Below are 14,868 nucleotides of genomic sequence, written 5' to 3'. Positions count from 1 at the left end.
TGAGCAGAAAGTTGATGAACCAGGGTTGTGTCATAGACCGTCTCGTCCTTTTTCTAAAAATGTTTATTGGAAGATACCAAGACCTTGTTGATAAATATTCCGTATCAACTTCACAAATAATGCATGATGGTCTTGAAGTATAGATTCTAGGTACTGTCGGTGTTTATCATCTTAATTACGTGCTATAGCAGTCTCTTTATTTTCCCTTGTATATTTTTAACCTTTACTGTTAAGTCCATTTTTGGTAATATACTTCTGGCGTGGCTCGGTACTTATACATCCAGCCATTATGTTATTGTGCTATGGTCAGTTTTGTATTCTTGTCTTTCATTTTTGCTTATGTACTTTGTCTATAGAGTGTCTTTATGTCAATTTGTTTTTCTTTGTTGAAATAGTTATTTGTTTTTATATTGTTTAAGATTATATTACAATGTTGACTGCTGTACCCCATTTTTTGACATTTTTACCTATTATGTTCCGTTTTGCTCCCACATTGATAAAATGGAATTGTATGCGACTGGCATACAAGTGAGAGGTTTAGCTAGCTATAAAACCAGGTTTAATCCACCATTTTCTACATAAGGAAATGTCTGTACCAAGTCAGGAATATGACAGTTGTTTTCCATTCTTTTGGTGTGTTTGAGCTTTTGATTTTGCCATTTGATAAGGGACTTTCCGTTTTGAATTTTCCTTGGAGTTCGGTAATTTTGTTATTTTACTTTGTATGCTAAAAAATCAATAGTTAAACTCGTTCTTACTATTCAACTTTTTCTATATTAAGGTTATGGGACAGAAGCATATTGTTAATTCTTCCTTCATACTGTTACACGTACCTTGTGAACTTGTTCATTAAAAATCCAGCTCAACGTGTTGGTATAGTACAAAGTATGGTTCATATTCATATCCCATTATCATGATTTCAACCCAATATGCATTTAGTTTGCCGCTGGACATGAAACAGCCACCCATCATCATCTGACACCGTGTGCATTTTATTTATATACTCTTGATATAGATAAGTTGACGATAAGTTTGTCTAATTGGGGCAGTATTAACACACAAGTGGAAAACATGAAAACTCTTCTTTATCTTGATTAACTAAAAGCCTGTAGAAGTCTGTAGTTGTTTATTTTCACAGCTTGACAAATATGTTTTACAAAAAGATCATCGATATTTACAACAGTAAATAAACTCATCATAGATACCAGAATTAAAATTGTGTACGCCAGATGCGCGTTTCATCTACAAAAGACTCATCAGTGATGCTCGAATAACAAAATGTTAAAAAGGCCAAATAAAGCAAAATTCTGAAAGGTTTTGTCAAATACAGCTCAGGTTGTCTATTCCTGGGGTAGAAAATCCTTAGTTTATCGAAAAATTCAAAGTTTGATCAACATTTAATTTATAGTTATGAATATATCAATGATAATTTATGCAAACACAAAAGAGCTGACTACTGAGCTGGTGATACCCTCAGGGAGAAACCTCCACTAGCAGTGGCATCGACTAAGTGGTTGTAAATAAACTCATCATAGATACCAAGATTTAAATTTTGTACACCAGACGCGCGTTTCATCTACAAAAGACTTATTAGTTACGCTCGAATCAAAAAAGTTAAAAAAGACCAAATAAAGTATAAAGTTAAAGAGCATTGAGGACCCAAAACTCCGAACGGTTTTGTCAAATACAGCTAAGGTAATCTATTCCTGGTGTAGAAAATCCTTAGTATTTCGAAAAATTCAAAGTTTTATAAACTTTTTAAAACCACTGATTTACCCTTGCAAATTCTCAAATTCATTACGGTTATCTCCATACAGATGTAATTTTCTTCCAATATTATCATTCATAGAAATCAACTGACTTCCGGCTGTTTGTAAGAATGTTGGCAATAGTAATATCGGACAGATTATCGGATGGACAGACTAACAGAATATCGTAGATGAGGCATAAATAATAAAGAAATTTCCCTGAAAAACATGAATTCATTTCTTAAATGACATTCTTACATTCAGGAACAGCTATAAACAAAACATGAGACAAGGTATATTATCAAATCGTTTGTCTGTTAAAAAAAAAACCAGATTCAACATAGCTGGACATCCAGGGTGTGGTTCAGGACAGTATATACAAAAGGCAGTATGAATAATTGTTTCATGGGTTTGGTCTGAATAATAGCAAGATCAAATTGCACTATACATACTATATTTGCTGGAATTAAGTTAAAATTCAAAGATCAATAAAAAACAAAACATATGTCAACAAAACAAATTTAGATTCATAATAAAGGAAAAAATAAAGAAAATACAGATCGATCTAGCACTATTACATGATAAGGTGTAGAAAACTGTTTGGTTTAGTCAAATACTGACATTTAATTGTCTAAAACCTATTCAGCTATGATACATGAATGTAGCTTATGAATTTAAAATAGATACAGATATCACTGGTACTATAGCATGAATTTAATAAACAAATTGTCAAAAAATGTGAGGTGGTATCAAAATCAAACATTTTTTGATTGAATAAAAGAAAGTCCCTTATGATATCTATATAAGTAAAGTAATGCACAGTATATAAAGCACAGAGGACATTATGCTTACTATAAAAGGCATTTTATTACAAAAAAAAAAACATACAATACCATCACCATCTTACCTTGACATGACTCTATGTTAAAAACTATTACTGAAAATTCATTGATTAGATTTCAACTGTAGAAAATGTTCACCTTTTATTGTTAATACTCCTTATTAAGCCCAAGAGGTTATGGTATAGTACCACCAAAACATAGTACGTCACACCTGGTTTCATGTTAAAAAAAGGTAGGACAAAATATTCCTTTTGAATTTGACAGTTGTGGGAAAAAAGCACCTTCCATTTTATTTGGTGTTCCTATAGTATATTTTGGAAACTTGAAGTGACATGGTTACTTAAGCCTGTAAACAGGAAAAAAGGGATAAAAAGTTGCTTGGTTTACTTCCTTTGATGGTTATTTTCTTTAAATGCAATGAAATGTTATGTGAAATTTTCACTGTAGTAGTGTCCCTTAACAGGATTATTTTACTCATGCCGAGTATTTCTTTATTTGAAATCAAAGATTAATTCTGCACAATGTTTTGGAAAAAATCAATTTAACAAAAACCAATAGGGGGAAAATAATGATGGTATTATCCCTTATGACCATGCTCATTAAATGAGAAATTAAAACTCTTTTAATTTCTTATCCAGAATATGCATAAGAACATGTGTTGAACATTTTAAAATTGTAACAGAAGCTATATATATATATATATTGGAAGTACAGGGAAAATCTGATCTCTCACACTTTATGGAAGGCATACCTTTCCAGTAAAGATTTGTGTTAAGGGAGATAATTAAATTATCTAATTTGTATTCAAATATGACAAAACAAATTCAAACATTATAGTATCCCTGTAGGCTGTAAAATAAACACGACCAGGCTATCAATCACTTCAGTATTATAAAACAATATACAAATGTATTAAATAGCCCACAACAATGATTTATAATCAGTGATTTCTGTTCTTTGCATTGGATTTCTAGAATAAGTTTTTATATTTATTATGCATGATTTTGATTGAGCCCTAGGTACCTTCATTTTTTATCAGATTGATTTTTTAATAGGATATGCAGACATCTGTATCAGGGGAAAATGGACAACTCATATAAATCATTCCAAGGATGTTACATCAGTTGTTAATCATACAAAACAATTTTGGAACAACATGTTCTTAAAAAAAAAAAAATTTGAATAAAAATTAACCTTAAAAAACTTAAAGGTACAAATACTTTCACAAATGTATGACATTAGAACTTTTAAAAGTACAAGTATTTGTACAGAAATAATACAAAAAGCAAAAAATATGTCAGTCAATGAAAGAGATTCCTAAGTTTCTACTATGGCTATTGTTAATCATTTCAGATCATACCTACACAAAGTATCTCGAGATCACAAAATTTATAAACTTTTACACAAACGAATTAAAAAATTCTAAATTTTACAGATTCAACTTAGATTTGGTGATGGTGACAATTAAAACTTACAAGATTGTGAGCATGTCACTGTCTATATATATAATTGCTAGTATTAAAAATTTTGTCTCTTTATGGTTATGGTGAGCAATTCATAAGATGATGATGATGGATGGCTGCTTAATGTCCAGTGGCAAATCAATATGCATATTCAGGACGAGAACATGTTAATGTTATATGAATATTAACACTGCTTTGTACTAAATCAACACACTGAGCCGGATTTTTAACATGCTAGTTCACAAGGTAACAGTTCGCAGGAAGACATGTCACCTTACCCGGACACATTATTCTAACTCCGAGCTGACCAGTCTTTGCTCTTACTTCTTAATGCCGCGTGCTTAGCAGAGAAGAGCAAATACCAATTTTAAAGTCTATGGTGTGACCGGCCGGGGTTCGAACCAACGACTTCCCACACTCGAGGCAAACAAGCTACCACGAGACCATCGAGGCATTTCAATTCATAAGAAAATGCTGCATAAAATTAAAGAAAAATAAAGAATTTTGGAAACAATTGGCAGCGACACTTTATGGCAATGCAAAAAAGGTTAACAATCATTAAATATTAGATCAAGCTTTTTTAAAGAAAATACAATATATGTATAAGAAATCTGTTCTGAGTTTGCATATAAAATCAGACCATTGTAAACACAAAAAATTCATTCATAAACTTATAAAAATATTTAATATGACAGCATGTGGTAGACATTGATTAACCTGAAGTAATCATTCCCAGTCTATTTTATTGAATATAACACAGTCTTCACATAATGAAAATAAAATTAAAAGAAATAATGGTTTATCTCCAAAGGATGATACTGTGAACTTAAACCAAATAAAATTATTATTTCTATTCTGAAATTAATTAACAAAAGTCTAGCCAAAGAGATTACAATTTCCAAAAATAGAAAAATAATAGAAAATCATATAACAGTCACATAGTTCATTTATTTAAAAAAAAGTCATAATTTGGTTCAAAACAACATTATCATTTAATGCACTTTTTTTGAGATGGTTAATTACATTTTCTTTAATGGAACAGATCAAGTTATCATAAGAAGTGCCCACAGTACAAAATTTTTCACAAAAAAATCTTTGGAGGAAAAGTACTCATAAACAATTCTGTATAATTCATGATCAATTTTGATTTTAAGATTGTTTGTGATGTAATATTGTAATGGTCATATACACCACATCTTCTTATCTTTATAATGACTTAAGTAATTTGATGACCTGTAGAATTTTCGGCTGCTGCTACAAAGATTGAGTGTTTCCCTCTTATAGTGTGAGTATATGAATATATAATATACAAGATCTGTAAATTCAGAAATTTCTGTGTGCATTTATCATTGCGATTGTTGAAAAATGGACATATATGCAAAATTAATTATTACAATTTCAGGAAATGCTGCATACAAATAATGCTATCAAAATTAAGAATGTGAATTTTTATTTTTGTGACACCTATCTGGTTGCAGTTTTTGAAATAATAAAAACATCACATAAATTTCTGAATTTACGATACTCTAGTTCAACTAATAAAATAGGTTTAGCTCTAGAGATTAATGGTTCAACTTATTTTAACTATTCAATTTTTTTTCCGAGAGTAAACATAAACATACTGTAAATTGGTTTATTCTTAAGAAGTTTGCAATTTCTACGACCAAACCCTTTTTTGTCAAATTATGATTTTTGACCTTTTCTTTTCTAAGGCTAAACCATTTCTTTTTATTTTGTATTAAGTTTCATTTTTTGTTCTTTTCTTATCCCTGATCTTATTTCTTTTAGTTTGAGCAGATATTTTTTTGCAATTTTAATACAAAAAGAACCTTGCAAAACACTTGCACTTTACAGCATATTGGCACAAAACACCTATAAAATAGGTCATCAAGAATTTGTATGTAAGAAGGTGGCAGCATTTTGATTTTGTTGATCATGTTAATTCTACAAAAATTGATGGCAAAAGGCAAGTAAATAACAAACATCAATGAAGGATACAATTAAAACAAATAAAAGATGGTTTTGGACTGATACGTGTAACCATAAACTAAAATACTGCTGTGGTTAATAGCAAAATGGATGATAAATTGCTTTCATGATTTATTCAAAATGAAAAAAAATAATATTGTAACATAAATGAAAACTTCGTATTTCAATTGACAAGAACCTTGTTTGTAGAATAACAAGTAGATAAAAATGTACAAATAAATGGTTTTCATTAATTGGATAACACTGTCTAACAGCTGGACTTATATGTAGCTGTAGGCAAAAGGCATTAACATACAACAACCATGAACAAATTTAACTTTATCAATGTTAGAAACTACTGTATCTATAGCAATGAAGAGCTCTTATGAAAATAAAGCATTGTTTTCCTACTGTTCAAATACTATAGATGTATATATATATACAACATGTCCAAGGTGATTCAATTGAAAATCCCTCTTGATAGTGCTTTTCACAAAGAATACTGGTGAATGTGAGTGATTCTATCAAAAAAAATTCTCTCGATATTCAAGTGGTAAAAGATAAAATTGAGAATGGAAATGGGGAATGTGTCAAAGAGACAACAACCCGACCATAGAGCAGACAACAGCCGAAGGCCACCAATGGGTCTTCAATGCAGCGAGAAACTCCCGCACCCGGAGGCGTCCTTCAGCTGGCCCCTAAACAAATATGTATACTAGTTCAGTGATAATGGACGTCATACTAAACTCCAAATTATACACAAGAAACTAAAATTAAAAATGATACAAGACTAACAAAGGCCAGAGGCTCCTGACTTGGTGTATATTTGTCAAAGACAGGGTCAAGATCATTATTCTGAATTTTAACACCTCAAGTCACCAGCAGTCTATGACTTCAAGCGGGAGTGATTTTTCATACAATGTACTTTTGATAATTATCTGATATATTTATATTTAAGTCTTTACTGAACTCATTAATTTTTAATTTGACTATATAACATTGATCTAATCAAAATACAGTTCCTGTGTTCAAGCTCCTCTTTCGACGATTTAACGCCATTCTGTTTTACTCTCTGTTTTGAAGACTTTTTCTGGATCTCAGGTTTTGTTGTAATAATATACATGTACTCCTTCAAAATTTCAAGGTACAAATTTCATTGGTTGATGTAATAATTTTCAGAAGAGAATGTAAAACAGTGTGTTGTCAGATCCTTGTAAGGAAAGTTTGGTCAAAGGATCTGTATTCTAATCATCTTTCACTTTGGCCTAGCTCATTACAACCATTCTTATTTCAAATTTACAAAACAGTCAAAAACATTTCTTTGCATATATTCTTACAACAGTATCTGAGCAATTATAGCACGCAAAAACTATTTGTAAAGTAAATGAAACTTCAAAGGAATAACAATTTGTTGTATATTTTACCTTTTATAAAGTATACATATATTTAGGAGGATTCCTATCCCTCAATTTGTTTTTCTACTGTTATCAACCTTACTATTTTCAAAATATTAATTGTACCTGAAACATAAAATATCCTTTATCTAAAACAGTAAATGATTAATTACTGTTTGTCCCTCAATTTTTAAAAATATTTTTTCTTTAAAAACTGGCAGGGGAATATTTTTGGGTCATTTAAGCATCAATTTATAGATTCAAAATGTGCTTCCCCAGAATTTTAACTTTCAGGAATAGCCCTTTTAAAATAAACAAAAAAATAATCTACATGTACTTCATGTACTTACATCTTTCAAAACTAAAAAAACCATTACATCAAAATGTATATCACAATGGATTATCATCTCATCGTTATCTTTATACACATGATACATGATACATTCAGATTGTTCTTAATTTTATTTTCAAGCTTAAATATAAGTACCATTAGGTGAAATCATGATACATTATTAATTACATGCATATTTGTAAAACAGACAACATTTCAAAACCTCTGCCTCACTCCATTTATATATCCTTAAACATAAACTGATATCATTGAACCTTTAACATTTTTTTCATATACCAATTTAGCAAGATTGGATACAAAAAGCAAAGTCATAGAAAACAACAAAATAGATTTGAAGTAAAACCTAACTGCAAGAACATAGTAGATGCTATTTGCCTCACAGCAAGAACATAGTAGATGCTATTTGCCTAACAGCAAGAACATAGTAGATGTTATTTGGTACTGGACATGCAAGAGATTCTCTGAGTGTATGATTCAAGCTATGAAGCCACAAGTACATGACTATGTAGGTCTTGGGACAGAAAAGAATCAACAGATCATTTTTCAAATATTCACAATGTTTTGGTTGATGGAGAAATATACTGCAGCTACATGTACTGTCATGAACGTAATGAAAAATGTCAATGAAATGATGGCAGACCCATACCCTTAGAGCTTTTTCTCACAAAAGATCATAACAATAATCATTGTTTGACTATGTATTTTTACTATGAAAACTAAGCATAAAACATAAAGTACATTGAACAAAGAATATATATATCCTTTCAACCCCAAAAAACACCCCTAAAAAGAACCCCTATTTTTACAAGTTCCCCAATTTGAAATTATCTGGGCATGGGCCTAGATGTGTCAAACATCTTTAAACTGATAACAATTTCTTGCATTCTTTAAGAACATATTAATTTAAAAGTTTATAATTCTGTGCGATCTCCATGATCTTGACTAGTTGATCTTGATTTTTTACTTCGTCGTGCTCGTTTCTTCTTTATTGATGACAATGTTTCATATGCTTCCTGTATTTCTATAAATCTTTTCTGTGCTTCAGCTTTTTTATCAGGATCTGTCTCTTTCATGTGTTTATCAGGATGCCATTGTTTCACTAATTTTTTATATGATTTCTTAATCTCTTCTTCTGTAGCATTTTCATGCAGACCTAAATCCTAAAAAAATTAAAAAAAATTTTTATTTCAAAGTGACATTTTTAAGGCATGAGACACCTTATACATGCACATGTTATACATGTAATGGAATTCCATATTAAGGATGTTCGCTACTCTGTTTCAAAATAACGAGATTTTTAAAAGACTGTTATCATGGTTATAAATTGATACATGTATTATATAAATAAAGAGACTAAAAAAGCAGAAAAAAAATGAAGGGTCTGTGTGCTTGTTTTCGAGATATAAGCCATTGAAAATCTGGCGGGAAATAATTCTCTCTAGATTTTTCATACATTGTAAATTTAACATTGACACCTTTTTTCTTTCAAAAACGATGAAAAATAACAAGGATTTTATAAGATTTTCAAAGATGACATTTTAAACTATATGTAATCAAATTATGGAAAGAAAAGTAGGGGTTAGTGGGCAAAATTTTTAATGGCATTACATGGATAAAACCAGAGGATTCCGAATATCTGGCAAAAATTCAAAAACAAGAGGAGCGACCATACTTAATCCACACCAATTGTTCATATTCTGATCATACTAATGATACGGTAACCTCACTGACCTGTAGTTGCTTACCTCCACATAATTTGTACCCTTGTGGATCTTGTGGATAGTTATATCATTGGCAATCATAATTACCACCTCTCCTTATTTTTATCATAATTTTTACCCTTGTGGATCTTGGGGATAGTTGTATCATTGGCAATCATAATTACCACAGGTCTCTCCTTACTTTTATCATAATTTGTAGGCTTGTGGATCTTGTGGATAGTTGTATCATTGGCAATCATAATTAACACCTCTCCTTATTTTTATCATAATTTGTACCCTTCAGTCAGAGCTCAGACATAAACAAGTCCTTTTTTGTTTTTGACTTACAGATGTCAAAAAATGTATTTATCATAAACATGATAAAAATGTGTTTTCATTTTCAGACTTATTTATATATAATTAAGTCAGAAAATGACAGACTTGTTTAGGTCTATTTATGTTTATGAAAAGACATAATTTAATTGGTGGCCAAAGTGCACCACCTATGACATCATAAACCTGTCTGAGAGTTCACAAGGACCTGAGCTACATGTATCTAAATTAATTATCTAATCGAACATTTTTACTTAACATAAGATTATTTTCCTCATTTTGTGTGGTTATACATGTTATAGATGGTTGCATTGTAAAGTAAATAAACATTATCTCTGTTTTTAAGGTTCTCATGCAATAATAAAAATAATCATATTTTTCTTTAGAAGACAAAGCATTGTCTTTCAATGTTTTCTTAATTTCATGTTGATCATGTGTTGATGCTTGACCTTTTGGATCATGTGTACATGTATAGTTATATCATTGGCAATCATAATTACCACCTCTCCTTATTTTTATCATAATTTGTACCCTTGTGTATAGTTGTATCATTGGCAATCATAATTACCACATCTCCTTATTTCTATACTCATTGATACTGGTGTGTTGTCATTTAATGTCTTTTTGTGTGTCAATGAAGTTTCCATCAATATATATATATATATATATATATATATATACCTCTTTATTTTTTCTTTTATTTATATCATATGCATGTACATGTATATAGTTGATTCAGAACATGCAGAAGTTTATATGAAATTTCTTTACCAAGAATGCTCATAGCTGCTGGAAGCAAGAGCAAAGAACATTTGTCCAACTTTGGCTATACCTTTTTTTTTTAGGTTTATAAGCTCTTCATCTATTGAATAAGTTTGGGATTTAATATATTTTTCCATATCACATGAGCATCACTGAAGAGACATCTATCAATTTTATTTTTGTCTTTTGTCTCAAAGCACATCTGGTGCAGTAAAATGGGTATCATTTCTGTTAATGATACACTGTAATATTAGCAGCTGCACAAAGGAGTACATTCATGACATTTCATACAGAAGAATACATTATAGTGTACACTTGTACAGAACTTAAATGCAAAAAAATACATGAAATATGGAAAAATTTGAGTGTTATTTTAAAACATATATGTTTAGAAAAATCTTGATTTACTAGCTACATGTACTAAGACTGTTTTTCTTAATTCAAATATTGTTAAATTTTAAAAGGTAACAACTGCATGATAAAAATTCTATTAATAAACTTACCTTATATGCTTTAGTTTCTCCTAATGGATCTAAAGAATCTACTATCTTGTTATATAAATTTTCCCAGCCATGTTCTTGGTAATATTTATATAAATTTCTAAATGATTCTTTAGTATCTGCCCATGCAGGGGAGGTAAAAAAGTTATTTATAGCCTCTCGTAGTGGAACTTCGTCTCCTTCTTTTGTTGTAATTGTTGCATTAAAATATATTGCACTTGACCAAAGTGATAAATATATCAATCCACAGAAAGTTAACACAAATATTCGTTTGCAAAGTCCACGCTTTTCTAAATAGTCTCTGTTCCAGTTTTTTCCCTTCCAGTTTACTGCAATTGCAGAAAGTATTGAAGAATATACCAAGTTATTTCCTGAATCGAATAACAACAAAGGTACTGAAGTGTATGCTCCATATAATGCCCATTTGAAAGAAACTTTTTCTGGACTTACATTTCCAACTAAATGAACTCCTGAAAGCAGATAATAAAAAGTAAATATGTGTTATATAATGAAAACAGGGAATGTGTCAAAGAGACAACAGCCCGACAATTAAGGAGCAGAAAATAGTCCAAGGCCACCAACGGGTTATCAAAGCAGCGAGAAAATCCCACAGCCGGAGACAGCATTCATCTGGCCCCTTAATACTAATATATACTAGACTGTAGTTTGGCAAATAAGTTCATAATGCTGATATCACTGATGTAATCAGTTGTCACTGGTACCTCTGCGAATAAAATTAGTCATTAACAACAGAAAACATGGTTACCAGGCAATTCATTAGGAGGTGGTAACCAGAACTTTTACATTCAACAAGTATTCCATGAATTTCTTAAATCGAAATTCCTCAATTCAGGTGGTACTTATCCTAAATTGGAGGTACTTATTATAATAGAAAAAGAAAGGATATGGGGTATCCATCCATGACACAAAATCAGTACATGCACAGCAAAATAACACACAAAAGTGGAATTCTTTGCAAAAATAAATTTGGATAGACTTTGTAAAATGTAACACGACCTAATCGGTCAAAAAAGAACATACTGGACATGCTGGAAAGTAGTACATATTTTTAAAATAAAATAGTTCCTACACTTAGGTGTAAATCTAAAACTATGTAGCATATATTTTAGTAATTAAGGTATAAGAAGAAAGGTGAAGGACTGATGATCCTTGTAGAACACATAATTGACTGGTAATTTTGAATAATACAAAAATGTTTGAATGAATTCTAAAATTGAGGGCATATATAACATGTATAAGCATATGATAAATACCACCTGAATTTAGGAATTTCAATATAAGGTACTCATGGGCTATATTGAAAAGTACCACCTACAAATTGGAAATGTACCAGTAAAACATGAAAGGTACATGTAATGAAACCCCTGGGTTGGTAATGTTTAAACTTTTATCTGAAGAGTCATTATTTAATTATTTTTTTCAAAGGTAAAATAAGCCTTCCTTCCAACACACTAAATTAGTATTTAGTATCACTGATTACAGAAGATAAGGTGTTAACAAAATTCAAATAGAGAAAAACATTTTTAAAGTCGCACTTTCATGTCTTGTCACAATTGTCATGTAAATGTTTACATGTAAGCAAAAGTTTTCTGTCACATTTTCTCCCAACAACATGATGAAAAATTTTTTCCTGATATTTCCAATTAAACGCAAACAGTGATCGATAACAGTTTTTTAAAATTTATTTTTATCTGAAATTGAGGTATAGTTTTAGAGATTATAAGGATGGATTTCTTGTCAGATATTCTAACCTGAGTCAATTAAAAAGTCCTGTATCTCAGACTCTGGAAATACAAACAAGAAAAAAAAAGAAGTCCAAAATGAGCTTTGTTTTATCCATCCCACCAATAATATAAAGTTTTGAGGAAATCAATCCAGGTATACTGGAGTTACTGTGATATACATGTGAAATGCTGTATCTTGGTAACTCTCTTGTGCATTTAAATAATCAAAGTGTTTCTCATTTATGTTGTCATTATTTAATTCTCTGCTTTTGAGAAATATAAATAATACATAATTTTCATTGTCATTCTCCCCTTAGATTCGTCTGCCTCTTGTTTTAATTTTTACATTATCTTTAATTGTTGTTCAATTTGTCATGTTTGTTATGCATGTTATGTGTTGCTTAGTTTCGTTTCGTTTTGTTCTGTTCGTTTTTATAACATTTCACACTTTACTGTCACCCTAGGATTTCAAACAAAATTTGGTCTTACTAATTAGCAACAAGAAGCAACTAGACTTGTATGCTAAAAGCGACATGAAGAAAAAATTTAGCTACAAGGAGAAAAAATTAGCGACAAGAGTTTATATCAATATGCTATCAAACCAATAACTTTATAAAAAAAAGTCAATCAATTACAGTTTATTATAATTGTTATATAAACTTTCAGATTTTGTTGCATTAGTATCGATGCCATTTTGTAATGAATTTTTAGTAATAAAAAAATCATTTTAAAGTATTTATGAATATGAACATTTTGTAAAAATCCCAGAATATTATCTTAAACATATCCTTGATAATAAAAATAAACTCTTTTCTTGAACAAATCATATCTTCATTTTCTTCTATCAATCATTTTTTGTCAGTATACATGTAATAAGATAAAAGTACATATGTATAAAAAACACACTTTAATGCATGTTTCTACAATGTTCTATATTTTTTTTATTTGAAATAGTTAATATCAAGATTTCTTGTCACTTTAATTAACCTTCTTGTCGCTAAATTATTCTTCTTGTCAATTCTTGACGCTTCTTGTTTTTAATCAGTGAGACCCCACAAATTTGTATATATCTGATTACCAAAAAGTAGAGTGTTAAATAAAACCTCATGCAACATGAGCTTATAGACCTTATCGCTATTTGGGAATCTGCAACACTTGACCGGAGAATCTGCAACACCTGAACTATTGACATCATACAACAGTCCCTTTTCCTTTGATGCGCCGGACATATTCTATTGTGACGTCAAAATTTTACAGGAACCTTTGTGATGTGGGTCTCATTGGGGTCTAAGCTTGATGCTGGATTGGGGGATTTTTTGTAAGCGTGACACTTGAATGTTAAAATATTTTGCTTGAAAACAGGAAACGAAGTCAGGCAGGACACGTGAAATTACAAGCGCTATTATTACAATGATAAGCAGGATACAGGATTCTGACAAAACAATAAGCGGGATCCGGATCAGACCCCCAAGGAGACCCCCTGTGATGTCCAGTAATGGCAGACAAGTAGCGATTAGGTGTATCAGGTAGGATCATACCTGTACAGAACAGGTAGTACCTGCCTCATTTTACATAGTTTCTCACCTATTGTTACTGCTAATGGAGGCACAATTATTGACAAAATACGGCCAATGACCAATTCAACAAAGTCATCTGGAATACAAATTCGAATCAGTATGCCAAATAAGAAACCAACTGTCACTTCTCCTGCGAATCTTACAACATTAAATGGAGGTGTTGGATATCGCTTTGCTTTTTCGTTCAAAGCTTGCAAGGAAACAGCAGGATCTTTGTTTGCGGCATAAACATACTCTGGTAACCGCCAGAGATCACGAACCCAACCAAGTCCGAAACATCCAGCCCAAGTCGACCACCAGATAAAGGCATGTCTATCTCGTCCAAGATAAAAGTGGTGTAATCCCCAAGCTCCACCAAAGAACCATAAAACATATGCGACGAATAAATTTGCCATGTTAAAATGAACAGTTCCAAACTTTGTTTAACTTTCACTTTGGTAGTTGGTTGTAGTAAGCTTTATGAAGATATACCTAGAACAATAAA

General features: G+C 30.8%; 1 protein-coding gene across 1 annotated transcript; it reads right to left on the bottom strand.

Annotated features, from left to right (window-relative positions):
- Positions 1 to 2,185: 2,185 nt before the first annotated feature.
- LOC127718070 (dnaJ homolog subfamily C member 22-like) lies at positions 2,186 to 14,829 on the bottom strand. Its single transcript, XM_052223970.1, has 3 exons — positions 14,392 to 14,829; positions 11,066 to 11,532; positions 2,186 to 8,927 (listed from the first exon to the last, which is right to left on the bottom strand). The coding sequence occupies exons 1-3, from the start codon at positions 14,777 to 14,779 to the stop codon at positions 8,679 to 8,681; spliced, it is 1,104 nt and encodes a 367-aa protein (XP_052079930.1). The 5' UTR covers positions 14,780 to 14,829; the 3' UTR covers positions 2,186 to 8,678.
- Positions 14,830 to 14,868: the final 39 nt, after the last annotated feature.

Source organism: Mytilus californianus, unplaced genomic scaffold, assembly GCF_021869535.1.
Source record: "Mytilus californianus isolate M0D057914Y unplaced genomic scaffold, xbMytCali1.0.p SCAF_10, whole genome shotgun sequence".
Taxonomy (NCBI): domain Eukaryota; kingdom Metazoa; phylum Mollusca; class Bivalvia; order Mytilida; family Mytilidae; genus Mytilus; species Mytilus californianus.
This window is presented reverse-complemented; position numbering and strand designations above follow the sequence as displayed.

What these genes read in the sequence shown, in the direction of transcription:
- LOC127718070 (XM_052223970.1), bottom strand. Translation starts at nt 14,779, where the DNA reads ATGGCAAATTTATTCGTCGCATATGTTTTATGGTTCTTTGGTGGAGCT. An exon ending in TCCATTAGCAGTAACAATAG is followed by an intron (nt 11,533 to 14,391) that starts GTGAGAAACTAT and finishes ATCTGCTTTCAG; the next exon opens with GAGTTCATTTAGTTGGAAAT. An exon ending in GAGAAACTAAAGCATATAAG is followed by an intron (nt 8,928 to 11,065) that starts GTAAGTTTATTA and finishes TAATTTTTTTAG; the next exon opens with GATTTAGGTCTGCATGAAAA.